The 21666-nt window shown below is 59.3% G+C and overlaps 2 protein-coding genes across 2 annotated transcripts; one reads left to right on the forward strand and one right to left on the reverse strand.

Moving 5' to 3' along the window:
* Nucleotides 1-56: 56 nt before the first annotated feature.
* THYN1 (thymocyte nuclear protein 1) lies at nucleotides 57-4580 on the forward strand. The gene is made up of 7 exons (XM_014481689.2): nucleotides 57-251; nucleotides 1408-1589; nucleotides 2523-2591; nucleotides 2929-3021; nucleotides 3449-3544; nucleotides 3753-3903; nucleotides 4395-4580. Exons 1-7 carry the CDS (start codon nucleotides 218-220, stop codon nucleotides 4439-4441), a joined length of 672 nt encoding a protein of 223 aa, XP_014337175.1. The 5' UTR covers nucleotides 57-217; the 3' UTR covers nucleotides 4442-4580.
* Nucleotides 4581-4908: 328 nt separating this feature from the next.
* On the reverse strand, nucleotides 4909-21501 carry VPS26B (VPS26 retromer complex component B). Its single transcript, XM_070383258.1, has 6 exons — nucleotides 21096-21501; nucleotides 12698-12854; nucleotides 9876-10040; nucleotides 7993-8168; nucleotides 6783-6925; nucleotides 4909-6389 (listed from the first exon to the last, which is right to left on the reverse strand). Exons 1-6 carry the CDS (start codon nucleotides 21316-21318, stop codon nucleotides 6243-6245), a joined length of 1011 nt encoding a protein of 336 aa, XP_070239359.1. The 5' UTR covers nucleotides 21319-21501; the 3' UTR covers nucleotides 4909-6242.
* Nucleotides 21502-21666: the final 165 nt, after the last annotated feature.

A 21666-nucleotide genomic window follows, 5' to 3' on the forward strand; every position in this document is an offset into this window, starting at 1 on the left:
AGGCCCGCGGGGCCGCGGCGCGCGTGCCAAGACTGGAGAGCGCCGCGGGGCGGGGGCGGGGCTCGCGGGGCCGGGCCTGAGCGTGAGGCCCAGACTGAGAGAGGGGAGCTACGGAGGCTCGCGCCGGGGGCTTCGCGGGGCGCAGAGGCTTCGCGGGACTCCGCGGAGGGGTCCAGTGAGCGCCCGAGGCTGCGGCCGTCCCGACCCGCGGGACAGCATGCCGCGAGCCCGGAGGAGGCCGGCGGGGCCGGGTGAGCGCGCCGGGCCGCTCAGCGCGAACGGGGAGGCCGCGAGGCTGGTTCTGTGATTCGGGGCCCCGAGCCGCCCCCAGGCTTCTGTCCTGGGCCCTTCTCTGCCACTCGTCCGTCCGAGCGCTGACTGTCCGGGGAAGGCGGTGGGACGAGGGCCGGCGCGCGCGGCCCCCACTCCCAAGGGAGCCACACGCCGAAGGGAAAGGGTCGGGGGGCCGGGGGCTTTGAGTCTAGCGTCGAGAATGGGTAGGAAAGCGGGGCGTCTCTCGTGTTCACAGGGTGAGTGGCATTCTCAGTGGAAGGGCAGCAGCAGCAGAGCACTCAGAGGCAGAGGAAGTGCTTCCCGGAGACGGGCGAGGGTTTCGGGTTGTTGATTATCAGTGCGCCCGGTGCTTACCGAGTCCCGCTCACTGTCCAAGGAGGCCACCGGCACAGCAGGAGGGTGCCGCGTGTTAGACGGCCGTCAGGATAGCTCACGTGGGAGCTTCCACTTAGTCCAGAGGCCGTGCAGGAGGGTCAGGTGGGTTCAGGCCAGCGTGGCAGGCTGGCGTAGAATCTGGCGCATACCCTCCAGGTGGATGGTGTGGACTGACTGCTTTAGGTTGAGCGTGACCACGAGCACAGGTAAAAACTCAACAGTTCTTAATTACCAGGTACCCACTCTGCTTCAGGCACATTTCCTTCGCTGGAGGGCAAAAGTCTCATCCATGCCGGCACACTCCTCAGTGGTGGTTTTATCCATCTTCTCTGAGCACCTTCAAGGAGTGTAAAGGAGGCAGGCTCAGAGCACAGTGAGCAAGGAAGGAGTCTGCGTGACATAGAAGCTCATGTTCCTCAACACTGATGATGACGCCAGGCTTTTGTATTGTGCTTGTGCTCAGTTGCTTCACTCTGTGACCCCATGGACTGTAGCCCGCCAGGCTCCTCTGTCCATGGGGTCCTCCAGGCAAGGATACTCGAGTGGGTTGCCATGCTCTCCTCCAGGGGATCTTCCCAACCCTGGGGACTGAATGCCATAGCTTTAAGTTTCCTATGTTGGCAGGTGGGTTCTTTATCACTAGCACCACCTGGGAAACTCTGACTCCAGAGCAGCTGTTTTTCCTGCATCAGAACTTTCTCAGCAGGTAAGAAAGTTTTCTTTTTGTTTCTCTTGCAGACATGAAGGGGCCAGAAGAAAAACGCACCAAAACTAAGAACCTAGGGAGGGCATCAGCCCAAGTGGAGAACTCCAGCCTCCAGAAGACTCCAGTCTTTGAAGACAGTGGGGAGGCTCTCAGCAGCTACTGGCTGATGAAGTCAGAGCCAGAAAGTCGACTGGAGAAAGGCGTGGACGTGAAGGTGAGGTGCTGCGCCCACCTCCACGGTGCACAGGGGACGCCACAGGGCCCATCACCTACTTCTTGCCTCTGAGGAGCAGGGAGACGATGGTGTGGAGTAGGACCAGCAGGGTTTATTGCCATCTGCGCTGTGACCCTCCAGCTTTTCTCTAGAGGGCCGGGCGGTCATGGTCGCAGTGCTGCTGCCGTCACCAGAAGGGGCCACGCAGCGTGCGTGGGAGGGGAGTTTGGGGGAGAACGGGTTCATGTGGTCCTATGGCTGAGTCCCTTCACTGTCCACCTGAAACTCACCATGTTGTCAGTCAGCTATACGCCCGGGCAAGATAACAACAAAAAAAACTGGCCATAGGCCACCTGTCTGTGCTCCAGTGAAACTGTCTGCGAGTCAGGCGTGGGCCAGATGCAGCCCAAAGGCTGGTCCACCAGCCCCAAGCCAGGCAGCACTTGGCCTCAGGCTGCCTTTCTCTGGCCACCCACTGTGCCCTTAGGTATCTCCCTGCCAACAGCTGGTAACCAGGGGGTGAGTGTGACTCAGTTCTCACACAGCCCAGAGACAACACAGTTGGAGATGCTATAGAAGGGATATATATTTTAATAATAGAGAAATAGAGATAACGGGATTAGCAGATTAATTACCCACTCCCCTAATCCTCTGGACTGTGAGGGATGACAGGGGGGCACAGGGCTGCCGTCTGCGTGCCTGGCATGCGCAGCTCTGGGGTACTATCCCCAGAGGCTCCTGGGCCCAGATGACAGGGTGGACAGGGCTGCTGTCTGCGTGCCTGGCACGCACGGCTGTGGGGTACTTTCCCAGAGGCTCCTGGGCCCTGCTGCCAGCAGTGCTCACACTAAACGGGGAAGAACATGTCTGCTTCCATACGTCCTGACCTGCTGGCCCAGGAGAGTTCACCAAATGACCTTGTTTCTGGCCCAGTTCAGCATCGAGGATCTCCAGGCACAGCCCAGGCAGACGACGTGCTGGGATGGTGTTCGCAACTACCAGGTAGGTGGGCTTGCAGGACCGTGAGGCTTGGGGGGAAAAGCCTGCTTCCCTCTGACTACTCAGGAGTGAAGCTGTCTCGGCCAAGGCTGCTTTTTCCCTGAACCCAAACCTGAGGATACACAATAAATACCTGAATTTTTCTGGCTGCCTGCAGTTTGAAACTGCCTGTGTTCCAGCCAGTGTCCTGATACACATCTGGGCAAAAGGCAAGGACGGAACTGAAGCGGGGGGTAGGCTGCAGAAAGGAGTCTCAGCTAACAAAGGCGGACTCGATTTCCGCTGGCTGGTGCTTCCCGCCAGTGGGAGGACAGCGCTTGTTCCTTGTCTGCTGCAACAGGCCCGAAACTTCCTGAGGGCCATGAGGCTGGACGAGGAGGCCTTCTTCTACCACAGCAACTGCAGAGAGCCGGGCATCGCGGGCCTTGTGAAGGTCAGGCATCCAGGCTGAGGGCTGATCCGGCTCCCTTCATGTGGGTCTGGGGATACAGCTTAGGTGGGTCATCGACGCCCCCCGACCCTGGTCAGGAGTAGGTGGCAGGCCTACAGCAAGGTGGGCCTGCATCCCAGGCCCCGCAGGCACAGGCTTCTTGTGGTCCTGCGCTCAGGCAGGCCGGCAGCCAGCGGACACGCGACTGTGGGTGGGGAAACCGGTGCCAGCAGCGAGCTCTGCTTGGTTGGGAGCCCACTGTCAGGGTTGCCTCAGACTGCAATATTCCCACACGTCTAAGCCCTCGCTGGCTCTGTGGCAGACAGACGGGGTGAGACCATGTAGGCCAAGAAATGGAAGCTGGACTCGGACTGAAGTCTGGCTGTGGAGCTGACTGGACAAATGACTTGAGACTCGGATCTGATTTCAGATTGTGAAGGAGGCTTACCCAGACCACACACAGTTTGAGAAAAACAATCCCCACTATGATGCATCCAGCAAGGAAGACAACCCCAAGTGGTCCATGGTAAAGTTACTCCTCTCTTTCCCAGCTCATGGATGGACAGAGGGCAGAGGCTCTGGGGTCTCTAGGGCAGGGCACAGAGCCCTGCTTGTCAGTGAGGCCACTCTGCCACTGGGGTGGAGGACGGGCGCGGGCACCCTGCCGCGGGGCCTCCTACACTCAGCTGACGCAGCTGGGTGTGCTTCCTGCCCCGCACGCCGCTGTCCTGTAGGTGGACGTACAGTTTGTGCGGACGATGAAGCGTTTCATTCCCCTGGCTGAGCTCAGAGCCCATCACCAAGCACACAGAGCCTCTGGCGGCCCTTTGAAAAACATGGCTCTCTTCACTCACCAGAGACTGTCCGTCCAGCGCCTGACCCGAGGTAAGGATGGCCCTTGTCTTTGGACCACATGCCAGAACGACCGTGAGTTCTCTCGTACTCGCTGGGGAAGCCTAAGCACAGCGGTTAAGGGCTGTGTCCCCGCCCCTGTAACTCCCACGAGAGGCGCTCCCTGGGCTGCCCAGGGTGCCGTGTGTGGCAGCAGCCAGAGCCCCCTGCCCCGTTCCCGAGGGAGCGGCTGCTGGCCTTGCACCGGAGATGACCTGCTGGACCGCTCCGTTCAGAGTGGAGGCTCCACAGACCATATCCCCCCAGGCTCCTCTGTCCGTGGGACTGTCTAGGCAAGAACATAGGCAAGAACACTGGACTGGGCTGCCATGCCCTCCAGGGGATCTTCCCGACCCAGGGATCGAACCCGTGTCTCTTAGGCCTCCTGCATTGGCAGGGGGGTTTGTTACCACTGACGCCACCTGGAAAGCCCATTCAAGGGGTGATACAGACCTAATTCTTCCTCTTCGTGCCCTTTTCGGCAGAGGAGTTTGATTTTATCCTGAGCCTGGAGGAAAAGGAACCGAGTTAATGGAGATGCGGCTGCTGAAATTGACAAGGTGTTGCCCCAAAGTCAAGCTACCGCAAGACAAGAGGCAGTGTGGGGAGCACGCCGGTTGTGAGCAGTGGGGCCTGGTCCTTTCTAATAAACACCCATGCTTAAGTTGGAAGCGTTTCTTTCAGTCAGCATCGTGGGTAGAACAGGTTTCACAGCCCCTTGGCCTGATGCAGGGCCCAGTCTGCTGACATGGCTGTCTCTACCCTTCCCTGCCAGCCCCTCAAGCTTCTGGTCCCACGGAGATTAAACCAGCAGTTTCAGGACAAGTTGCCAAGCTGGAATCAATCCGAAATTCCTTTCTCAGCCACGTGCTTGTCTGAAACTGGCATTAACAATGTGGGCATCACTGTTCATCAGGGCCCGCAGGCGTGGGGAGGGCAGGTGTCGTTGGCCGGAGTGGCGCGTGCAGCGGGGCAATAAAGACAGCACAGAGCCTGGTGGGCCATGGGCACGACCCTGGGCCTCCGAGCCCAGGGGCTTGCTTTAATCAGACACACAGCTCACACAGAGCTTGGTTTAAAACACAGCCACTGTAAGACACACATCAAGAAACCTGTGAACGCGCAGCGGCCCAACCGCAGGCCACACTGCCTGTCCGGCCCCTCCGCTCTGCCGGCGTCCCGGCCGCCGCCTCGCACTTGTCTGGCGCAGAGGCAGACAACGGGCAGGCAGAGAATGGAAGCGGCTGCGCTCTGGCTCCCTCAGAGGACGGGCATCGGGTGCAGCTGGCTGGGGGCAGAGGGTGGGCGGGCGGTCCTCACGGTCACGGTGCAGGCTGCCCTGGGGGGCCAGGGCTCAGCTCACGCTCTGGAAAAGCCCAGGGGCGCTGTTCTGCCCTCCGGAACCGTGGTCCACCCGAGGGACCACCTGCCCTTGCCTGGCTCTCCTGCCCCAGTGCCGGCGCTCTTCCCGACGCTGCCGCCCAAACGCCCCTCTCTCCAGTCTAGCTCTGACCCACAAGCCCTGCCCAGTCCAAGGCCCACAGTTGCCCAGATTTCCGAGGAAAAGAGGGGTCCCTCTAAAGACGACACAGAACAAACCTCCCAGAAGACAAAGATCCCAGACCCCCAGGCGCATGGTACCTGCTGACCCCAGGGTCTGCCTAGTCTTTTTAGAAGAGATGAGAGACCAGGACGGACAGCCACACCCTTAACATGACAGGCCCAGGCGTGGTGGGGACGTGGAAGACCCCTCAGCGTGGCAAGCACCCACATACACAGAACACCCCTGGTCCCAAGCTGTGGGGGAAGGACAGCTTCCAGGCATCAGACTAAGCGCTGGTCCCCGGGAATGAGACGGACAGCAGGGACCAAGCACCTCGGCTCCTGGGCGCCCAAGGCCACTGTGCTGCAAACGACCACTGAGTTTTCCCCGTTGCCGTCCATGTGCCACACGGACCCTGGTGTCTCTGTGCCTGGGGACGGCGGCCAGAGGCGCCCCACACCCTGTCCAGTCCAGGACCATGCTTGGGAGTTGGAGGAGGACGATGGCGGCCTGTGGAAGCGCCAAAGCACCACGTCCAGACTCCCGCGGCAGCTCCTGGCCTGAGCCCCGTCTGCGGGCCTCGCCCTCTGCAGCCCCACAGACAGCTCTCAGGGTATACCCCTCCTCCCCGCGCCCACGTTGGGCACAGGGTCCTGGACACCCTGCCTCCCAACCCCAGCCCCTCAGGTTCTTCAGGAAAAAGGTTTACGTCAAAGACATGGTTTGTTTTCAGGCTGCGAGCGCGGGTTAGCAGCGGATCTCCCGCCCCAGCCACTTCCCCGCCCTGGGCCTACTGTCTGTTGCCGCTGTCGGACAGTGGGCCGGGGGTCCGTGCCTCCCCCAGGGGTGTCGTGCCCTCGAAGCGCTGGGAGGCGATGGCTGCCTGGTGCGACATGCTCTTCCGGACGATGTCGCCCTTCCGCCACAGCACCACCTCCTGCGGGGTGGCAGGAACGGCACGTGAGAGGCGCCTGGGGAGTCTTAGGGGGCAGGCGGCACATGGGGAGGGGCACATGAGGGGAGGCCTGGGGAGGGTACCAGGGACTCTTAGGCAAAGGCCTCCCTGGTCTCCCGCCAACGCAGCTGTCCATCCCCTGGGGCCCGGAGGGCGGAGCAGCCACGGGGGCTGGGCCTGACGAGGCCGGCTCTGGTGTCAACTGGGACCCCGTCCCAGCCGCCGGCCGCGGGGCTCGGGGTGAACCAGGCGTCACAGACCCTTTCCCCGCCGCTTGGGGTGAACCAAGCAGCACAGACACCCACCAGCTCGCCCCCGGCCCCGCCCCCCAGCGCGCCTCCGCCCGCGGCCCCGCCCCGCCCCCCACGGCCCCACCTGCTGCTTGAAGTAGCGCCGCTCCTCGTCATCGATGAGCACCAGGTTGAGGTAGTAGCGCACCGAGAACTTCTTGTTGATGTCCCGCATGGTGGGCGTGAGCTCGTAGCCCGCCAGGAAGAGGCGGATGGGGATGGACTCTCCTGCAGGGCCGGGAGGGGTCAGAGGGGCAGGGCAGGCGCCCCGCCCGCCGCCCGCTTCCGTGAGGCCTGCCGCCCACTGATGGGCTAGGCCCGCTCCGTCTCCTCCTGGCTGAGCCCGCCAGGACCGGGGTGGCAGAGTGCTAACCACAGGACGCCAGATGAACAGCTCTGACTCTTACCAGTGAGAGAGTCCAATGGCTGGGCTGTGAGAGCCAGCTGTCCCACCTTAGCTAGCGCACTGTCTTCCCCAGCGATTCCAGTGTCAGCTCCCCACCCCAATTGGCACGGCCCACCCCATGCCCCCGGACTGGCGGGCCCCAGCTCTCTCCACTGAACTCTGGTGGGTCTGCTGCTGTCCCTGGACTCTCCTGTTCTTGCGTGGAAAGTGAGGGAATGAGGCTATATGGCATCTCAGATCCCTTCTACCTCTAACACGGTGCCTTCCTCAGCTAAGCAGAACAAACTCAGGACAGAGCTCCACTGAGCAAGCGCAAAGACACGGAGCAGCCCAAAGCCATGCACGGAGCCCATGCACGCCACCCTGCATGGCTCACAGGCCCCACGGTGCCCCAGGGAGGGCAAGCCTGGCCCGGCTGCATGGCTGGGGATACAATGAAGCCAGCGGGCAGGATGGCCCAGTCCTGCCCCGAAGACCCTGCTCGGGAGGCCAAGGACCTGAGAAGCCACGACACCCTCCTCCCGCATGGTGTGGACTGGGGAGAGCTGCGTGAGGCCTGGCGGCACCGAGCGTGTCCACGGGAAAATGTGCATCGTGGGCATCTGCAGCACCGATAAAGAACCAGAACAATCGCTCCTCCCAGGAACCACCAGGGTCCCACCAGCTCACGCTCCACTCATCCTAGAGGTCACGCCAGCACCGTGCACAGCAGCAGGGAGTGTCCACTTGGCCAGGCAGTCCAGAGCCTGGCTTGTCAGCCTGGTGCAGGAACTAGCAGGAAGGACCATTTCGCTCCCCCAGCAGCAAGGACGGTGCAAGTGAAGACAGCACAGGCTCATGGCCACTGACCGTGACAGCGGCCCCGACGCCCCCAGCCTGGCGGGCTCACCTCTCACGGGCGCGCCGTCCATGATCTCGTACTTGGCGATGGTGTCGTTCTCATGGTACACGTTGGGGCCCGTGCCGGTTGTCTCCCGCTTGATGATGTCGATCTCCATGTGCTTGATCTTGATCCGCACCAGCAGGAAGTAGATCTTCCCTACGATGACGTCCTTCAGGTGGTACCTGCAGAGAGGAACCAAGAGGTGCGGCTGCAGACGGAATAGGCCTCCTGGATCCGGGGAGGGTGCCGCCCGCCCGGGGGTGGTGGGCCAGGAAAGCTGAGGCCACACGGGCCCATGTTGCCCCCAGGTCGCCCCGCGGAGCAAATCCCAACGCCCTACACTGGAACCAGCATCACTCCCACTGCCATCCCACACACGCCGCAGAGAGCGGGTCCCTGTCACCCCTGCCCTTGCTGTCACCAGCATGTACTTTAGAGGCTCTGGGGTGAGAGGCTGGCCCACCGGGGGTGGTGACCAGGTCCCACCAGCATGTACTTTAGAGGCTCTGGGGTGAGAGGCTGACCCACCAGGGGTGGTGACCAGGTCCCACCAGCATGTATTTTAGAGGCTCTGGGGTGAGAGGCTGGCCCACCGGGGGTGGTGACCAGGTCCCAGTCTTCCTCCAGCGCCTGGGAGCGAGGCCCTCCCCGGTCGGGGCTGGGCTGCACCCACTGTGGCCACTGAGAGCAAACGTCCTGAGTGAAGTTCAGGAAGGGGATGGGAGCTGGGGGCGGGGGCTGAGGACGCAGGCCCTGACCACAGGGGAGGACAGACCGCTGACAGAGGCAGGGTGTGCACCTGGGCCTGGCCCCAGGCTGGGGACTGCCCCCATCCAGCCCCGTCTGCGCCCCCTTCCTGGGGGGGATGGCGAGCACTGAAGTGCAGCCTCCGGGAGGGATGCTGGAGTGCACGCTCTCCCGGCTCTCATGGGTCTGCAACCCGGGCGCCCCTCCATGCTCAGTGGACTCTTACCCACAAGAGACACAAAGGAGCTCTTCTGGGGGCCTGGGCTCTTCCTCCTTCCCGGCACCTTTCCACTTACCTGACCCAAGCCCCTCATTTTCGGACGGGACACCCAGGTACAGGAGCTGAAGTGCCGGTAAGCCCAGCCTGAGCCCTTGTGGGCAGAACGGGATGCCGCCGCAGCCACGGGCTCCCCCTGTGGGCGGGACAGCAGGCGCGCGTTCTGGGCGCAGCCTGCTCTGCGGGCAGGGCCCGGTGTGCCCATCCAGCCTCAGACAGGCCTGTCTCCTGCTCAGCTTGGTCTTCACTGCACTGCTGGCTGGAGGCTGCTTGTCTTTCTACGAGGTGGCTCCTCCTACACCAGGTGGCTGGGGTGCTGGTGGGCAGCACTGTGGGGGCTCCGTCCTGGGAAGGCCTGCGAGCCCCGGACTGCAAGGAGAAGGCAAAGGGCTCCTCCCAGGGGCGGGGCCGCTCCCACAGGTGGGGCCCATGGGGCTGGGCTGGCTCCAGGCCGGTGATGGGGGGAAGTGCAGCTGTCGGTCACCAGTCCTAGGAGGCCGCGTGTCCCCAGTCCCTCAGGAGGGCTGCCCAGGCAGCCCCCGCCCCGAGCCTCTGGAGGCCAGCAGGTCTGAGGCGAGGCCGCCGCACCCAGAGACCCTCCTTAGCGAGGCGGGGGCTTTTTTAGTTCTGTGAGTCGAATATACATTTACTTTGCATATTTGATTTTCCAGCATTTTCAGCAATGTACTATATTAAAAAGAAAGATGCTTGTGGTAGTTTTTGAACGGTCAGTAAGTTCTGCAATTTACAAGCCCTGAGGTATTTTGACGCTGTAATAGCCGGCGTCTAAACAGCAATCTGAAGGCGCTCTGGCCGGTTAAGATCGCGTCCTGCGCCCTCCCCTCAGGCGCCCGCCGCCACTCACTTGGACTTGTTGTACTCGAACTCGATGTGCAGGCAGTCCTCGATGCCCACCTCCATCTTGATGGAGGAGTTCAGCTCGGGGTACGTGCTCAGCGTGTGCACCACGATGTCCATCTCCTTGACAACGTCGTTGAGGCGGCGGCTGATGGTGGCCCGGAGGAAGTACCTGTGGGAGGCGGGCGAGCAGTGAAGGGACCTAGGTTTACTCACCCACCGCCGCCCCAAGGACCCCTGGCTGAGTCGGCCTCTGCGGCTTTGATTCTTCTGAGCAGTCGCCTCTGGGCACCCCCTCCCGGCAGAGACGAGACACACTCCTGCCATTATAGCTGCAGGGAGCTCAAAGGCCCTTCCCCAGCTGCTCCCCGAGCCCGGCCCGGGGACCAGGGGGGCTGTACCCCAACAGCAGCCTCAAGGCCACCTGCCAGGCACTGTGTGCCACTTTTATTTCTGCAGCTCCTCCTGGCTCTTCGGACACAGGGACCATGTACTCATAGGTCTGCATGCTATCTGACAGTACTCCATGAGTGAGCATGTTTCAAGTCCCCCACAGTTAAGTGACAGGAAGAGGTGATGGAGAAACCAGGTCAGCGAGTCCCCACAGCGTTTATTACCGGACCTAGGATGCAGAGATGGAGTCGCAGATGACTTGCGGTCCCCCCAACCCCCTGCCCGGGGAGACGACCAATCGACGGGAAACTAGAGCGCTTGTAGAGTGCCAGCCAGAAGCGGCAACCTGGTGCTGAGGGGAGAGGGGCCTTCAGGGAGAGCCGGCCTCAGAAGTAGAGCAGCAGAGGAGGAGAGGTCTGAATCTCTCACGCCCAGCGTGGGAGAGAGGAGACACGGCCGTGAAGGGCTGTGCCGGGCCATGGGCCAGCCCTGCAGGGAGGACTCCCCAGCACTGCAGCCCTGGGACATGAGGGCAGGCGGTCAGTCGGTCTACATTTTAGGACGGCATTTTGGGACGCCGGGCGGCAGCCTCAGGAGACAGGCCGTCCTGGGTGGCTCTCACCGCTCCCTGCAGGGAGGCCTCCCCGGTGCCCCAGCCCCGGGACATGAGGGCAGGCAGGCAGTCGGTCTGCATGGCGTCTTGGGACGCAGAGCGGCAGCCTCGCTGGAAATAGGCCGTCCTGGGCAGCTCTCACGGCATTCCGCCCGCCCTCCCGCCTCCCGGCACCCTCGCGGCCCCCAAGCCCCGCCCCTGTGGGCGAGGCCTCAGAGCACCTGTCAGAGGTGGAAGCCAGCAGCCCTTGGCCTCCTCTGCGCCCGCCAGAGGCCGGCGACTCCTGCTCCAGCGTCTGGAGGCGCCCGGGACTCACCCTGGGCACGAAACTGACATGAAACTGCCCTGGAGGAGGACACGGGAATCTGCACTTTTTTTTTTTTTTAATTCCCCACCCCGACCAGTGAATCTAACACAGGACCCTTGGTAGAGAACCACTGTCCTGACATCTCGATCCTGCAACTTCCCACCTTTCTCCATACATCCAGTCTTTCTCCTGCTACGCTTTCCTCCTGAGCTTCTAACCAGTCCCGGAGTCGTCAGTACCCAGAGCATGCCCCAGAGACTGCTATTCAGGGTCCTGCTCGAGCCTGCAGCTTCCTCCCCAGCCCCTGGCCTCGCCTGGACGTCTTCACCACCTCGCAGGAGCTGCCTGTCAAGGGAACACAGGCGCCTTTCCCTGCGAACGAGGTTCTCCAGGCTCTGCCGGGCCGTAGCAGGGGTCAGGGTCTGCGTCCCCTTCAAGGCCCAGCACCACTCCACCACGTGGACACACATGGTGCCCAACCACTCAGCATGGACGCTGGGATCATGTCCACCCTGGGGCTACCGGGAACGCTGCTGCAAACGTGAGAGCACTTGCATCTGAGTCCTGCTTTCACTGCTTTTGGATTTACACACAGAAGTGGAATTGATGAATCATTTGGTAGTTTTAATATTTTGAGTAACTGCCATACTATTTTCAACATCTTTCTGACATAGGAACATCTATGAGGAATCTACTGCAGAGCATCACATTAAATCACAATAAGACCCCGGCACAGCTTAACTGACAGTTAACTAGACAGTGCGTGCTGGTGCTGCCTCCTCCGAGAGCAGTCACAGAGCGCTGCTGAATGGGGCACCTTTGGCGCTTGGACGTCCCTGCAAAGGCTGGAAAAGAAGAGCCTGCAGTCCGTCTTCTGACGGGAGAGGGGAGACCTCCCCAGAGCCCATGCAGTCCCCCACGCAGGCCCCAGGTAGGTGATGACCACAACTTGGAGCCAGAAGTCCGGGTGACATCACACAGCCCAGAGGCCCTGGGATCAGTGCCCCCCTTGGGTTTTCAAGACTGAAACAAGGAAGACAATCCCCTGTACTTAAAAGGTGTGTATTCCTGTTCTAAAGCTTCTCACACTGTGCTACATTTTATCCTCTTCTGTCCCAAAAGATGCAGAGGATGGGTCTGGGATCAGAATCCAAATCTGGGACTGCCCTGGTGGTCCAGTGGTTAACAATCTGCCTGCCACTGCAGGGGATATGGGTTCGATTCCTGGTCCAGGAAGAGTCCACACACCTCAGGGCAACTAATCCCGTGCGTCACAACAAGAGAAGTCACTGCAATGAGAAGCCCCCGCTCCCCGCAGCTAGAGAAAGCCCGCTGGCAACAGTGAAGCCCTGGCGCAGTCAAACACAAATAGCCCGCTGGCAACAGTGAAGCCCTGGCGCAGTCAAACACAAATTTAAAAAAGAATCCAAATCTGTGACCCCCTTCTCACGTGACAGGACGCAGGTCCACGTCCCGGCGTGTGCGGAACCCGAGGAGGAGGAGTCACGTCACTTACCGAAGCTTCACGTTCTGCCCGGTGTAGGACTCGTAGGGCTTCTCCACGTGCGTGAACTCGAAGTCAAAGGCCTGTGACTGCGTGACCTCTCCGGGCCGGGCCAGGTCCTTCACCAGGGACACGAACTCGTGGTGGTTGCCGCGGTCGTAGTAGAGCTCTGCGGGGAGAGCGGAGACCTCCCTACTGGAGCCTGGCCCACGGAGGGCGGCGGGGGCCCGCTGCGGAAGTGCCCCTCCCAGCCGCGGAGCCGCACGGCGGTTAGCGACCCCCTCTTCCCGCCCCGCACGGCAGCCCTGCACCCAAACACCCTGCGCTCTGTGGAGACCCTGTCCAGGGAAGCACCCAGGGGACACAGCGGGGGGACTGCCATCGAAACACCGCATCTCTTTACACAGTTATAGCGATTCCTAAGTGTGGGAAGCGTGCTCGACTCCGTCACTCAGTCACACCATCCTCAGGGCAACCTGAGAGGCTGGGTGGGCCCGTCACGCGTTTAACAGACAAGGAAACTTAGGCGCGGTGGGGCGGGGCGGGGCCGGGCCCAGCGCCCCAGGATTCCTGCCCGGCCGTGTCTGCTCCTGGGCCCCGGGAGATCAGGGGTGAACACGAGGCGGGAGGCAGGTGAGGACTTGGAGACGGGTCCACGCGGCCCCGCTGACGGAGGGGCTGTCAGGCTACCCCAGTCCCCAGACTCGTGTCAGCACCAGGACCTCCGAGGCTGTGCTGAGGCACAGATGGCTGGCACTCCCCCCCCAATATCTCCGATTCTGGGGCCTGGGTGGGACTCAGGATGGACATCCTAACAGACTCCTGCTTGTCCCGAGACCACCCTCTGAGAAGACCTCCTGCACACCCACCCTCCTCTCAGACAGTCCTGCTGGCTGTCTGTGCCCACGTCACACTGCTGCTGAAGTGGTGAACTGTGCTCCAGATGGCTGCTGGAGACAAGGCCCCGGACCCCAGCGCCCCCCGTCCCCAGCTGTGCAACGGGGACACTTATTACCGACCAACTCCACGTGGCCCCAGCGCAGTCAAGAACTGCCCACCCCCCCCACAGTGGCTGAGCAGGACAGGACGGGAGCCCTGGGCCCTGGCCCTGACAGACTGGCCTCCGGCGGGAGGACGAGGGAGGCGGCGTGCTCTCACTGCATCTGCTGCTGGCTGCCTGGACGGGGGCCGGGACCACCCCCTGCCAGGCCTGGCCCGCACCTCTCGGCTGCCTCTCTCAGGGACAGCCTGAGCATGAGGGGCTGGGCAGACCCCAGACAGCAAAGGCCTGAAGCCCCTGACGATCAAAGCCTTCTTGGAGTCAAGAAGCCAGATCTCCTGCCTCCCAGAGCCAACACGGCAACCAGGCCTGCCACAGGGGCGCTTGGGGGGAAAGCACAGCTTCCAGGGAGCTCTCGGGCCAGCTGCCCTGGGCCCTGACAGACCGGCCCCGGGGAGCCTGTTCTCCCAAGCGGCAGGGCATCGTCCACGTCACGGGAGCTGCAGTGAGGTCAGGCCCAGCCTGGAGCACTGGTCCCGCACGGAGCGCCCTGTGATCACAGTTTGCTGCTAATCCCCCGTTACACATGGAGCCACCTGAGGTCACCAACAACCCACCTGCCTCCTCAGGCCAGGTGGTGTCAGCAGCAGGCAGCAAGCCCACCACATGGGGGTCAACAGACCATCAGGGCGCGGCTGCGGGGGCAGGGTGCCCTCTCGGGGGCGGGGGGGAGGGGAGTACGCACAGGGGCCAAGGGGAGAGGGGCCACCAGCCAGCCCAGACAGGGGCCTGTCCTCTGCCTCGTGCTGGTCCTTGGCTACAGGAGCCTCTGCTGACCAGAACGGGTGGAGCCCTTAACTGGGTACCTGGGTGTCTTGGGTGCCAAGCTCTGAGCTTTGCCGTGGTTTCAGGGGACAGCAGCAGGTGGAGCAAAGCCCAGTGTCTGAGGACCGTAAGTGGGAAATGCTGGGCTGATGGGTTCCGGCTCACCTGGGGGCTTAGATCCCGAGGCTAGCTCTCTACTTTGGAGTGCAATATTCCTTAAGAACATTAAAGACACCAAGGGAACATTTCATGTAAAGATGGACTCAATAAAGGACAGAAACGGTATGGACCCAACAGAGTGAGAAGAGATTAAGAAGAGGTGGCAACAATACACAGAAGAACTAAACAAAAAAGGTCTTCATGACCCAGATAACCACGACAGTGTGATCACTCACCTAGAGCCAGACATCCTGAAGTGTGAAGTCAAGTGGGCCTTTGGAAGCACTGCTACCAGAGAAGCTAGTGCAGGTGATGAAGTTCAGGCTGAACTACTTCAGATCCTAAATGCTGTTGATGATGATGCTGTTAAAGAGCTGCACTCAATATGTCCATAAATTTGGAACACTCAGCAGTGGCCACAGGACTGAAAAAGGTCTGTGTTCATGCCAATCCCAAAGAAGGGCATTCTTCCCAAAGAATGTTCAAACTACTGGACAACTGTGCTCATTTCCCATACTAGTAAAGTTATGCTTAAAATCCTTCAAGCTAGGCTTTAGTGGTACTTGAATTGAAATCTTCCAGATATACAAGATATACAAGGTTTAGAAAAGGTAGAGGAACCAAAGATCAAACTGTCAACATTCACTGGATCATAGAGAAAGCAAAAGAGTTCCAGAAAAACGTCTACTTCTGTTGGGGGCCAGAGTGAGGCACTTGGCCCGTGGCAAAGGTCATGAGGAAGGAGGCTCAACATACCCAAAGGCGGGATCGAGCCTCAGGAGTCCCCCTGGAAATCCTCGAGCATCTACCCCCATAACCAGAGCCTGCCTACTTTACTACTTTGTGCTCTCACCTACACCTCTGACTTTATGGGGGGCTGTCCCCCACATCCTCTTTCGGAGAAGGAGTTAATTTAGAGCTCCAGTTAATAATAAAAACTCCTGGGCGGGACAAGAGTGTTTTAACCTACAAACTCCTCTGAAGGTTCTCTAGCCTGCCTGACAGGCTCGTCCGGCCACATGTGATTGCTCACAGCCTCCCAACCGTGAGAGGCACGAGATGCTTTAAACCTTCTAAAAACAGGTTCCTTAGAAAAGTTAGAAAACCATTAGTATAAGTATAGTGGGCTGATTAGAAATTGTATTGGTGAAGGGTTTTTCATTTGTTGAGCCAATGTTTGTTGCTGAGTCTCCACATCCCCTGCCCTTACACACATTAATGAATATATAGAAGAAATAAGTATTAACCTTTGATATAAATCACATTAGACCTTAGGCTAAGTAAATTCTTTCCTTAACTAAAACCCACTATACCCTCACCCTATAGGAATGTAACTTTATTTGGGTGGCGTCTGTTTTGAGAATAATCACCCCTGGAGAAATAAGTGTCCTGGTTGACTGACTGCTGTCACAAGGAGAGGGTCATAAATTGTCAGCAGGCCCCCTGGCCCGAAGATACGTAACACCCCTAAGACCTCTGTATACATTTGTATGAAGCACCTGACTTTGATAAAAGTCAGGACTGCTGACCCCATGTGACTTTTGCATAACATCTCAGTGTATAAAAGTAGACCATGGAAAATAAAGAATTGGGATCAGTTTCTCGAAATACTGGTCTCCTCATGTTGCACTCTCTCACTCACACTGGCTGAGTCTCCATCTGGAGCGCGGAACCCGCCATGCTTACTAATTATGCCTGGGCTTCTAAGATCCGACCGGGGAGGCCTCAGTGTCTCCTCTCCTTCGGGAGAATGGAAGGACGCCTGTGGCCTACGTAAGTGGTGCAAGCTTCTTGTCTTGAAGTTTTATTGGTCTCCTGCGTAAACCAAGCTACTCAGCCTCTTTTCTCCACTGAATTTTCCTACTGAGCTATCCTCATTCTATTACTCTTTACATCTTTAATTAATATCTAACTGAAGCTATTGTATCCTGATCCTCGCCGATGCCATCCCTGCTTTGAACTCCCTGGATCAGCCGGGGCTGGACCCCGGCATACTTCTGCTTCACTGACTATGCTAAAGCCTCTGGACCGTGTGGATCACGTAAACTGGAAAAATCTTTGAGAGACAGGAACACCAAACCACCTTACCTGCCTCCTAAGAAACCTGTATGCAGGTCAAGAAACAACAGTAAGAACCAGACATGGAACAACAGACTGGTTCCAAACTGGGAGAGGAGTTTCGTCAAGGCTGTATATTGTCACCCTGCTTATTTAACTTCTATGCAGAGTACATCATGCGAAATGCGAGGCTGGCTGAATCACAAGCTGGAATCAAGACTTCCAGGAGAAATATCAATACCCTCAGATATGCAGATGACACCACCCTTATGGCAGAAAGTGAAGAACTAAAGAGCCTCTTGATGAAAGTGAAAGAGGAGAGTGAAAAAGCTGGCTTAAAGCTCAACTTTCAAAAAACTAAGATCATGGCATCCAGTCCCATCACTTCATGGCAAATAGACGGGGAAACAGTGGAAATAGTGACAGATTTTCTCTTCATGTGCTCCAAAATCACTGCGGATGGTGACTGCAGCCATGAAAACAGAAAACACTTGCTCCTTGGAAGAAAAGTTATGACAGTCCTAGACAGCATATAAAAAAGCAAAGACATCATTTTGCTGACAAAGATTCATCTAGTCAAAGCTATGGTCTTCGCAGTAGTCATGTAGAGATTTGAGAGTTTGACCATAAAGAAAGCTGAGTGCCAAAGAACTGATGCTTTTGAATTGTGATGCTAGAGAAGACTCTTGAGAGTTCCTGGACTGCAAGGAGATCAAACTAATCCATCCTTAAGGAAATCAGTCCTGAATATTCATTGGAAGGACTGATGCTGAAGCTGAAACTCCAATACTTTGGCCACCTGATGTGAACAGCCAACTCATTGGAAAAGACCCTGATGCTGGGAAAGGTAGAAGGCAAGAGGAGAAGGGGACGACAGAGAATGAGATGGTTGCATAGCATCACCGACTCAATGGAAATGAACTTGGGCAACCTCCAGGAGGTGGTGAAGGACAGGGAAGCCTGGCATGCTGTAGTTTATGGGGTCACAAAGAGTTGGACATGACTGAGCGACTGAGTCATAAAAATAAGAGCAAAAATATTTGACGGTCCCTCTTCAGTAAGGTTCTCTCTGTGCAGATCAGAGTGGGGCTCACACTGGACCAGTCCTGGCAGGTGTCAGGGGGACAAGATGCCACAGAACTTCTTGTGTGGTGACAGTGTGAACCCAGCCTCTTGGATGGAAAGTCACGGACTTCCCAACAAAGTGCATCTCAGCCCCACGAACCACAGGGGACACTTATTCACGCCTGTCTTTGCCCCCTCTTCTTCCAGAAGGTGCAGAGTATCGCAGCCATCTGATAGGCACAGTCGACAATGCACACCTGGGTGAAGGGTTAGAGAGACATGTCTGGAGAAAACCAGAGGCAGCTCAGGGAAGAGCTGGAGGGAGTCAAGGAGAAGTTTACAGAAGGGACTGAGAGCGTCAGAACTGCCTTTTAGGAAGTTCGCTCTTACAGAAACTAAACTGAAAGAAAAGGCAAACAGAGGCAGGAAGGCCAGTCAGGAGACTGCTCCACACAGAGGCGTCAGGGGCAGCGGCACTGAGGAGGGTGAGGGAGCACTGAGGCGAGCCGCCCCCCGAGCCACTGGGGGCACCGGGGGAGGCAGGACCGCTCCGGGGCCTCCCCGGTTCCAGAGGCTGAGGCAACCCAGGGGGCGTGCAGAGCAGGGGAGACAGGAGGAGTGGCAGCGCGGGGCTGGGGCAGGGAGAGAGAGGAGCGACCTGGTTCGGCTGTGTCCTTGGGCAACCCGCAGAGACCCCGCGGGTGTTCAGCAGGCAGTCAGAGACCCAGGCACAGAACTCTGGGGTGAGTTCAGGCGAGGAGAAAGGCTCGGGAGACGTGAGTCCAAGCAGACAGGGCAGTGGTGGGTGTGCAGACGGGGCTGCCGGAGCGGGCCGCAGCGCAAACAGGCTGGCCTGCCCTGAGGACTGCGGTCTGAACAGGACCCATGCAGCGGCCACCAGAAAGCCGTCCCTGCGAGAACTCGGGCGATGCCTCCCGCTGGGAGGAGACGCAGGGCACACAGCAGGCAAGGCTGGTCTGGCACGGAGACCCCGGGGGCAGTCAGCAAGGCAACCAAAGCTGACTCTTCAAAGGTCCAGCCCCCGGATCCAGTCTAACAGGGGTTATGAGCGTCTGGTTGACAAGTGGCAGAGCCTGCACTTCACACACATCGATGATCTCTAGTCCTCACAAGATCCCAGTGACGTCTGCCCGTTACAGAGCCTTATGTAACCCAAGTAACCCTCTGCTTCAGCCTTGGTCACACACCAGGCTGTCCTACCGAATGCACAGGCAGAATGTACACACTTCCAAACCGGACAATGGTTTACGAGAAGAAAAATTCTGAGTGAAACAAACGAGGAAGGTGGCTGGAGCACAACATCAGCATTCTCACAGGCGGCCAGGGCAGGACCACCACCCGGCATGTCACCGGTACCGAAGACCTCAGAGCCGGAACGAAGCCCCGCCCGCTGCGTGCATCGTCAGGAACGCAAGGAAGCAGAAACCACATGACCGCGGTGTGGGGACCTCACTCACCAGCCTCGCTCCAGTGCCTGGAGGCTGGGTCACAAAAGTCTCTCGGGTCCAGCACACACACCCCACACTGCACAAAGCCTGGGCCCTAGACCCCTCACCGTTCTTCCAAGGGGATTCGGTTGCTGTCCCTGCCTTACAGGTGAGAACGCCGAGGCCTAGGGAGTGGACAGCTTCCCCAAGGCCACAGGGTGGACTCAGGGGCCCAGGAAGAGCTGTTGATGGAAGTAGAAGAGGCTCTGAGAAATCTGAGAAGGGATGCTGTCCTGGGATGCGAGCAGACAGGAAACCAGGCAGGGCAGCCAACTCCCTTTCAGTCGGGCTGGAGTGAGACCTTGCCAAGCGTCCCTCAACAGCCCATTCCACAACTGCTGGGGCAGGGGGTGCTCTGGTTACCTTTCACAGACGGGGAGGTGTCACCCCCAGGAATGATGGCACAGCTGCTGGCTAGACGTGCCCATCTGCACTCCTAATGCAGAGCCGCGGAATCCAGTGACAACCTTAAAGCTATGATGTGAAAACACTACATCTAAGGAGGCCTGAACTTCACCTTACTCACGCCCAGCACAGAATGCTGTGGGTTCATCCTGTGTCCCCAGGAGCTCTTTGCTAGGAGTGATTTTAGCGTCCACGGATGTAAGACATTTCTGTGGTTCTGGCATCTGGCTGGTAGAGGCTGGGGAGGCTGTGAAATGCACCCCCGACAACAGAGAACGCGCAGGCCCCCTGTGTGGACAGCACTGCTGCTGAGGAGCACTATCTACGCTGGAGGCATGTGAGCAAAGGGTCTGAAACCCACTCTTCAGCTTCAGGCCACGCTTACTCTGGATTTAAAATAACAAGGGATGGGTTCCTATAGGATTAGCCAGCCTTCGGTCTGATTTCCGTTAACTTAAATAGCAGAAGCCAATACTTCAGGCTGGACACTGAAGTGCTGAGCACACAGCCTTTCCCCAGGGCTCCTGTGTTTTCTGTCTCTGCAAAATAGAGAACAGATTCTGTGCTGGGATCTCAGGGAGCGACAGACAGCCTCTGAGGAGCGTTCCCAGGAAACCCCCCACACAGGGCCAGCGCAGGCGGGGGCGGGGCACGATGTCTCTGCTTGATGTCTTTTCAGCCAGCTGTGGCATTTACTGTGACCCTACTCCTGAACTACTGACACAAACTATTTCAGAAACACCTGTGCGTTTTAATAAACAGGAGAGGCCAAACAGAACTGGAGACAGCCCTGTGTTGACTGGCAGCTCCCAAATCTTCTGTATTGCTACTGTTTTTTATTGTCTAGCTGTAGCTGCTAACAATCGTGTTTGAAAACTGTTAGAGCCTTGGGAAATTCTGACCACTTAGTTCTGGGGCTTAGGAGTACCCTTTCTTTAAGGAGAAGAGTGCCGCAGACTCTTCTAATCAAGAAGTCTTAGGAATGCAGCTTGTGTGGACACAGGGCTGATGCTGGAGCCCGCGGGGATGCTTTCTCAAACAGCTCCCAGCGAAGGTGCGGTAAGAGGCTGGTGGGTCACAGACACTAGAGAGAAGTGGGCGGGCCACGCGGGGCTCGGAGTGGTTGTCACGACCTGCAGGCTGGCCTAGCTGGCACAGAAGCCGAGGCAGGCCCGCGGAGCTCCGACCCAGGGCGGCTGGCAACAGAACACAGGGCCTGGGGCGGAGTGGGGGACAGAGGGTCTGGAATTGCAGCCGTGAGTGCGGGGGTTAGGGGACAGGGGTTCGGGTCGCGCCAGGGGTCTGGAGAGGAAGGTCAGAGGCTGGGTCAGGGGTCAAGGGTCGAGGGCGGGAGGGGGGTGGGCCCGGGCGGGGCGGACCCCGCACTCACCGATCTGCCCGATGAACTCAACCTTGATGCCCTGGTGCTCCAGCCGCTTGTTGGGGTTCTTGAGCGCCAGGCTCACCTTCCCGGACACCGTCTCGCCGTCGTAGAAGAGGAAGTACTTGTCCTTCTTCCCATCCTCGGTCTTGTGCTCGGCCCGCCGCCTGCTATCCGCGTCGTTCAGCAGGATGTCCACATCCACGCTCTGCCCGAAGCCAAAGAAGCTCATGGCCCCGCCGGGCCGGCCGGGCCTGGGGAGGCCGGCGGGCTGGGCACGACGCCGACGCCCGCGTTCGGCGGGCCGGTGCGGTCCCGAGGGCAGGGCAGAGCGGGCGCGCGAGGCACCCGCCGGCCGCGGCCTGCGGAGCCCACCTCAGAGGCAGCGGCCCGGCCCCGGAGCAGCCCGCAGCGCGTCCGCCGCTCAGCCGGACGCGCCGGAGTGGCTGCGCGCATGCGCACGGCCCGCCCCCAGCGCGGCCACCGCCCCCCCCACCACGCCGGGGAGCTCGCACTGCGCCTGCGCGCCGCGAGCACCGCCCCACGCTCGGCAGACAGCGGGGCGGCGGCGGCTCCTTCC

This window comes from Bos mutus, chromosome 15 (assembly GCF_027580195.1).
Source record: "Bos mutus isolate GX-2022 chromosome 15, NWIPB_WYAK_1.1, whole genome shotgun sequence".
NCBI lineage: Eukaryota > Metazoa > Chordata > Mammalia > Artiodactyla > Bovidae > Bos > Bos mutus.

Bases quoted from the DNA above. Each gene is read 5' to 3' on its own strand.
- THYN1 (XM_014481689.2), top strand. From the start codon at position 218: ATGCCGCGAGCCCGGAGGAGGCCGGCGGGGCCGG. The intron at 1,590-2,522 runs GTGAGGTGCTGC...TTTCTGGCCCAG, and splicing joins AGAAAGGCGTGGACGTGAAG to TTCAGCATCGAGGATCTCCA. The intron at 2,592-2,928 runs GTAGGTGGGCTT...CTGCTGCAACAG, and splicing joins ATGGTGTTCGCAACTACCAG to GCCCGAAACTTCCTGAGGGC.
- VPS26B (XM_070383258.1), bottom strand. From the start codon at position 21,318: ATGAGCTTCTTTGGCTTCGGGCAGAGCGTGGATGTGGACATCCTGCTG. The intron at 8,169-9,875 runs GTGAGTGGCGGC...TCCTCTCTGCAG, and splicing joins TTCGAGTACAACAAGTCCAA to GTACCACCTGAAGGACGTCA. The intron at 6,926-7,992 runs GTGAGCCCGCCA...CCGGCCCTGCAG, and splicing joins GGACGGCGCGCCCGTGAGAG to GAGAGTCCATCCCCATCCGC.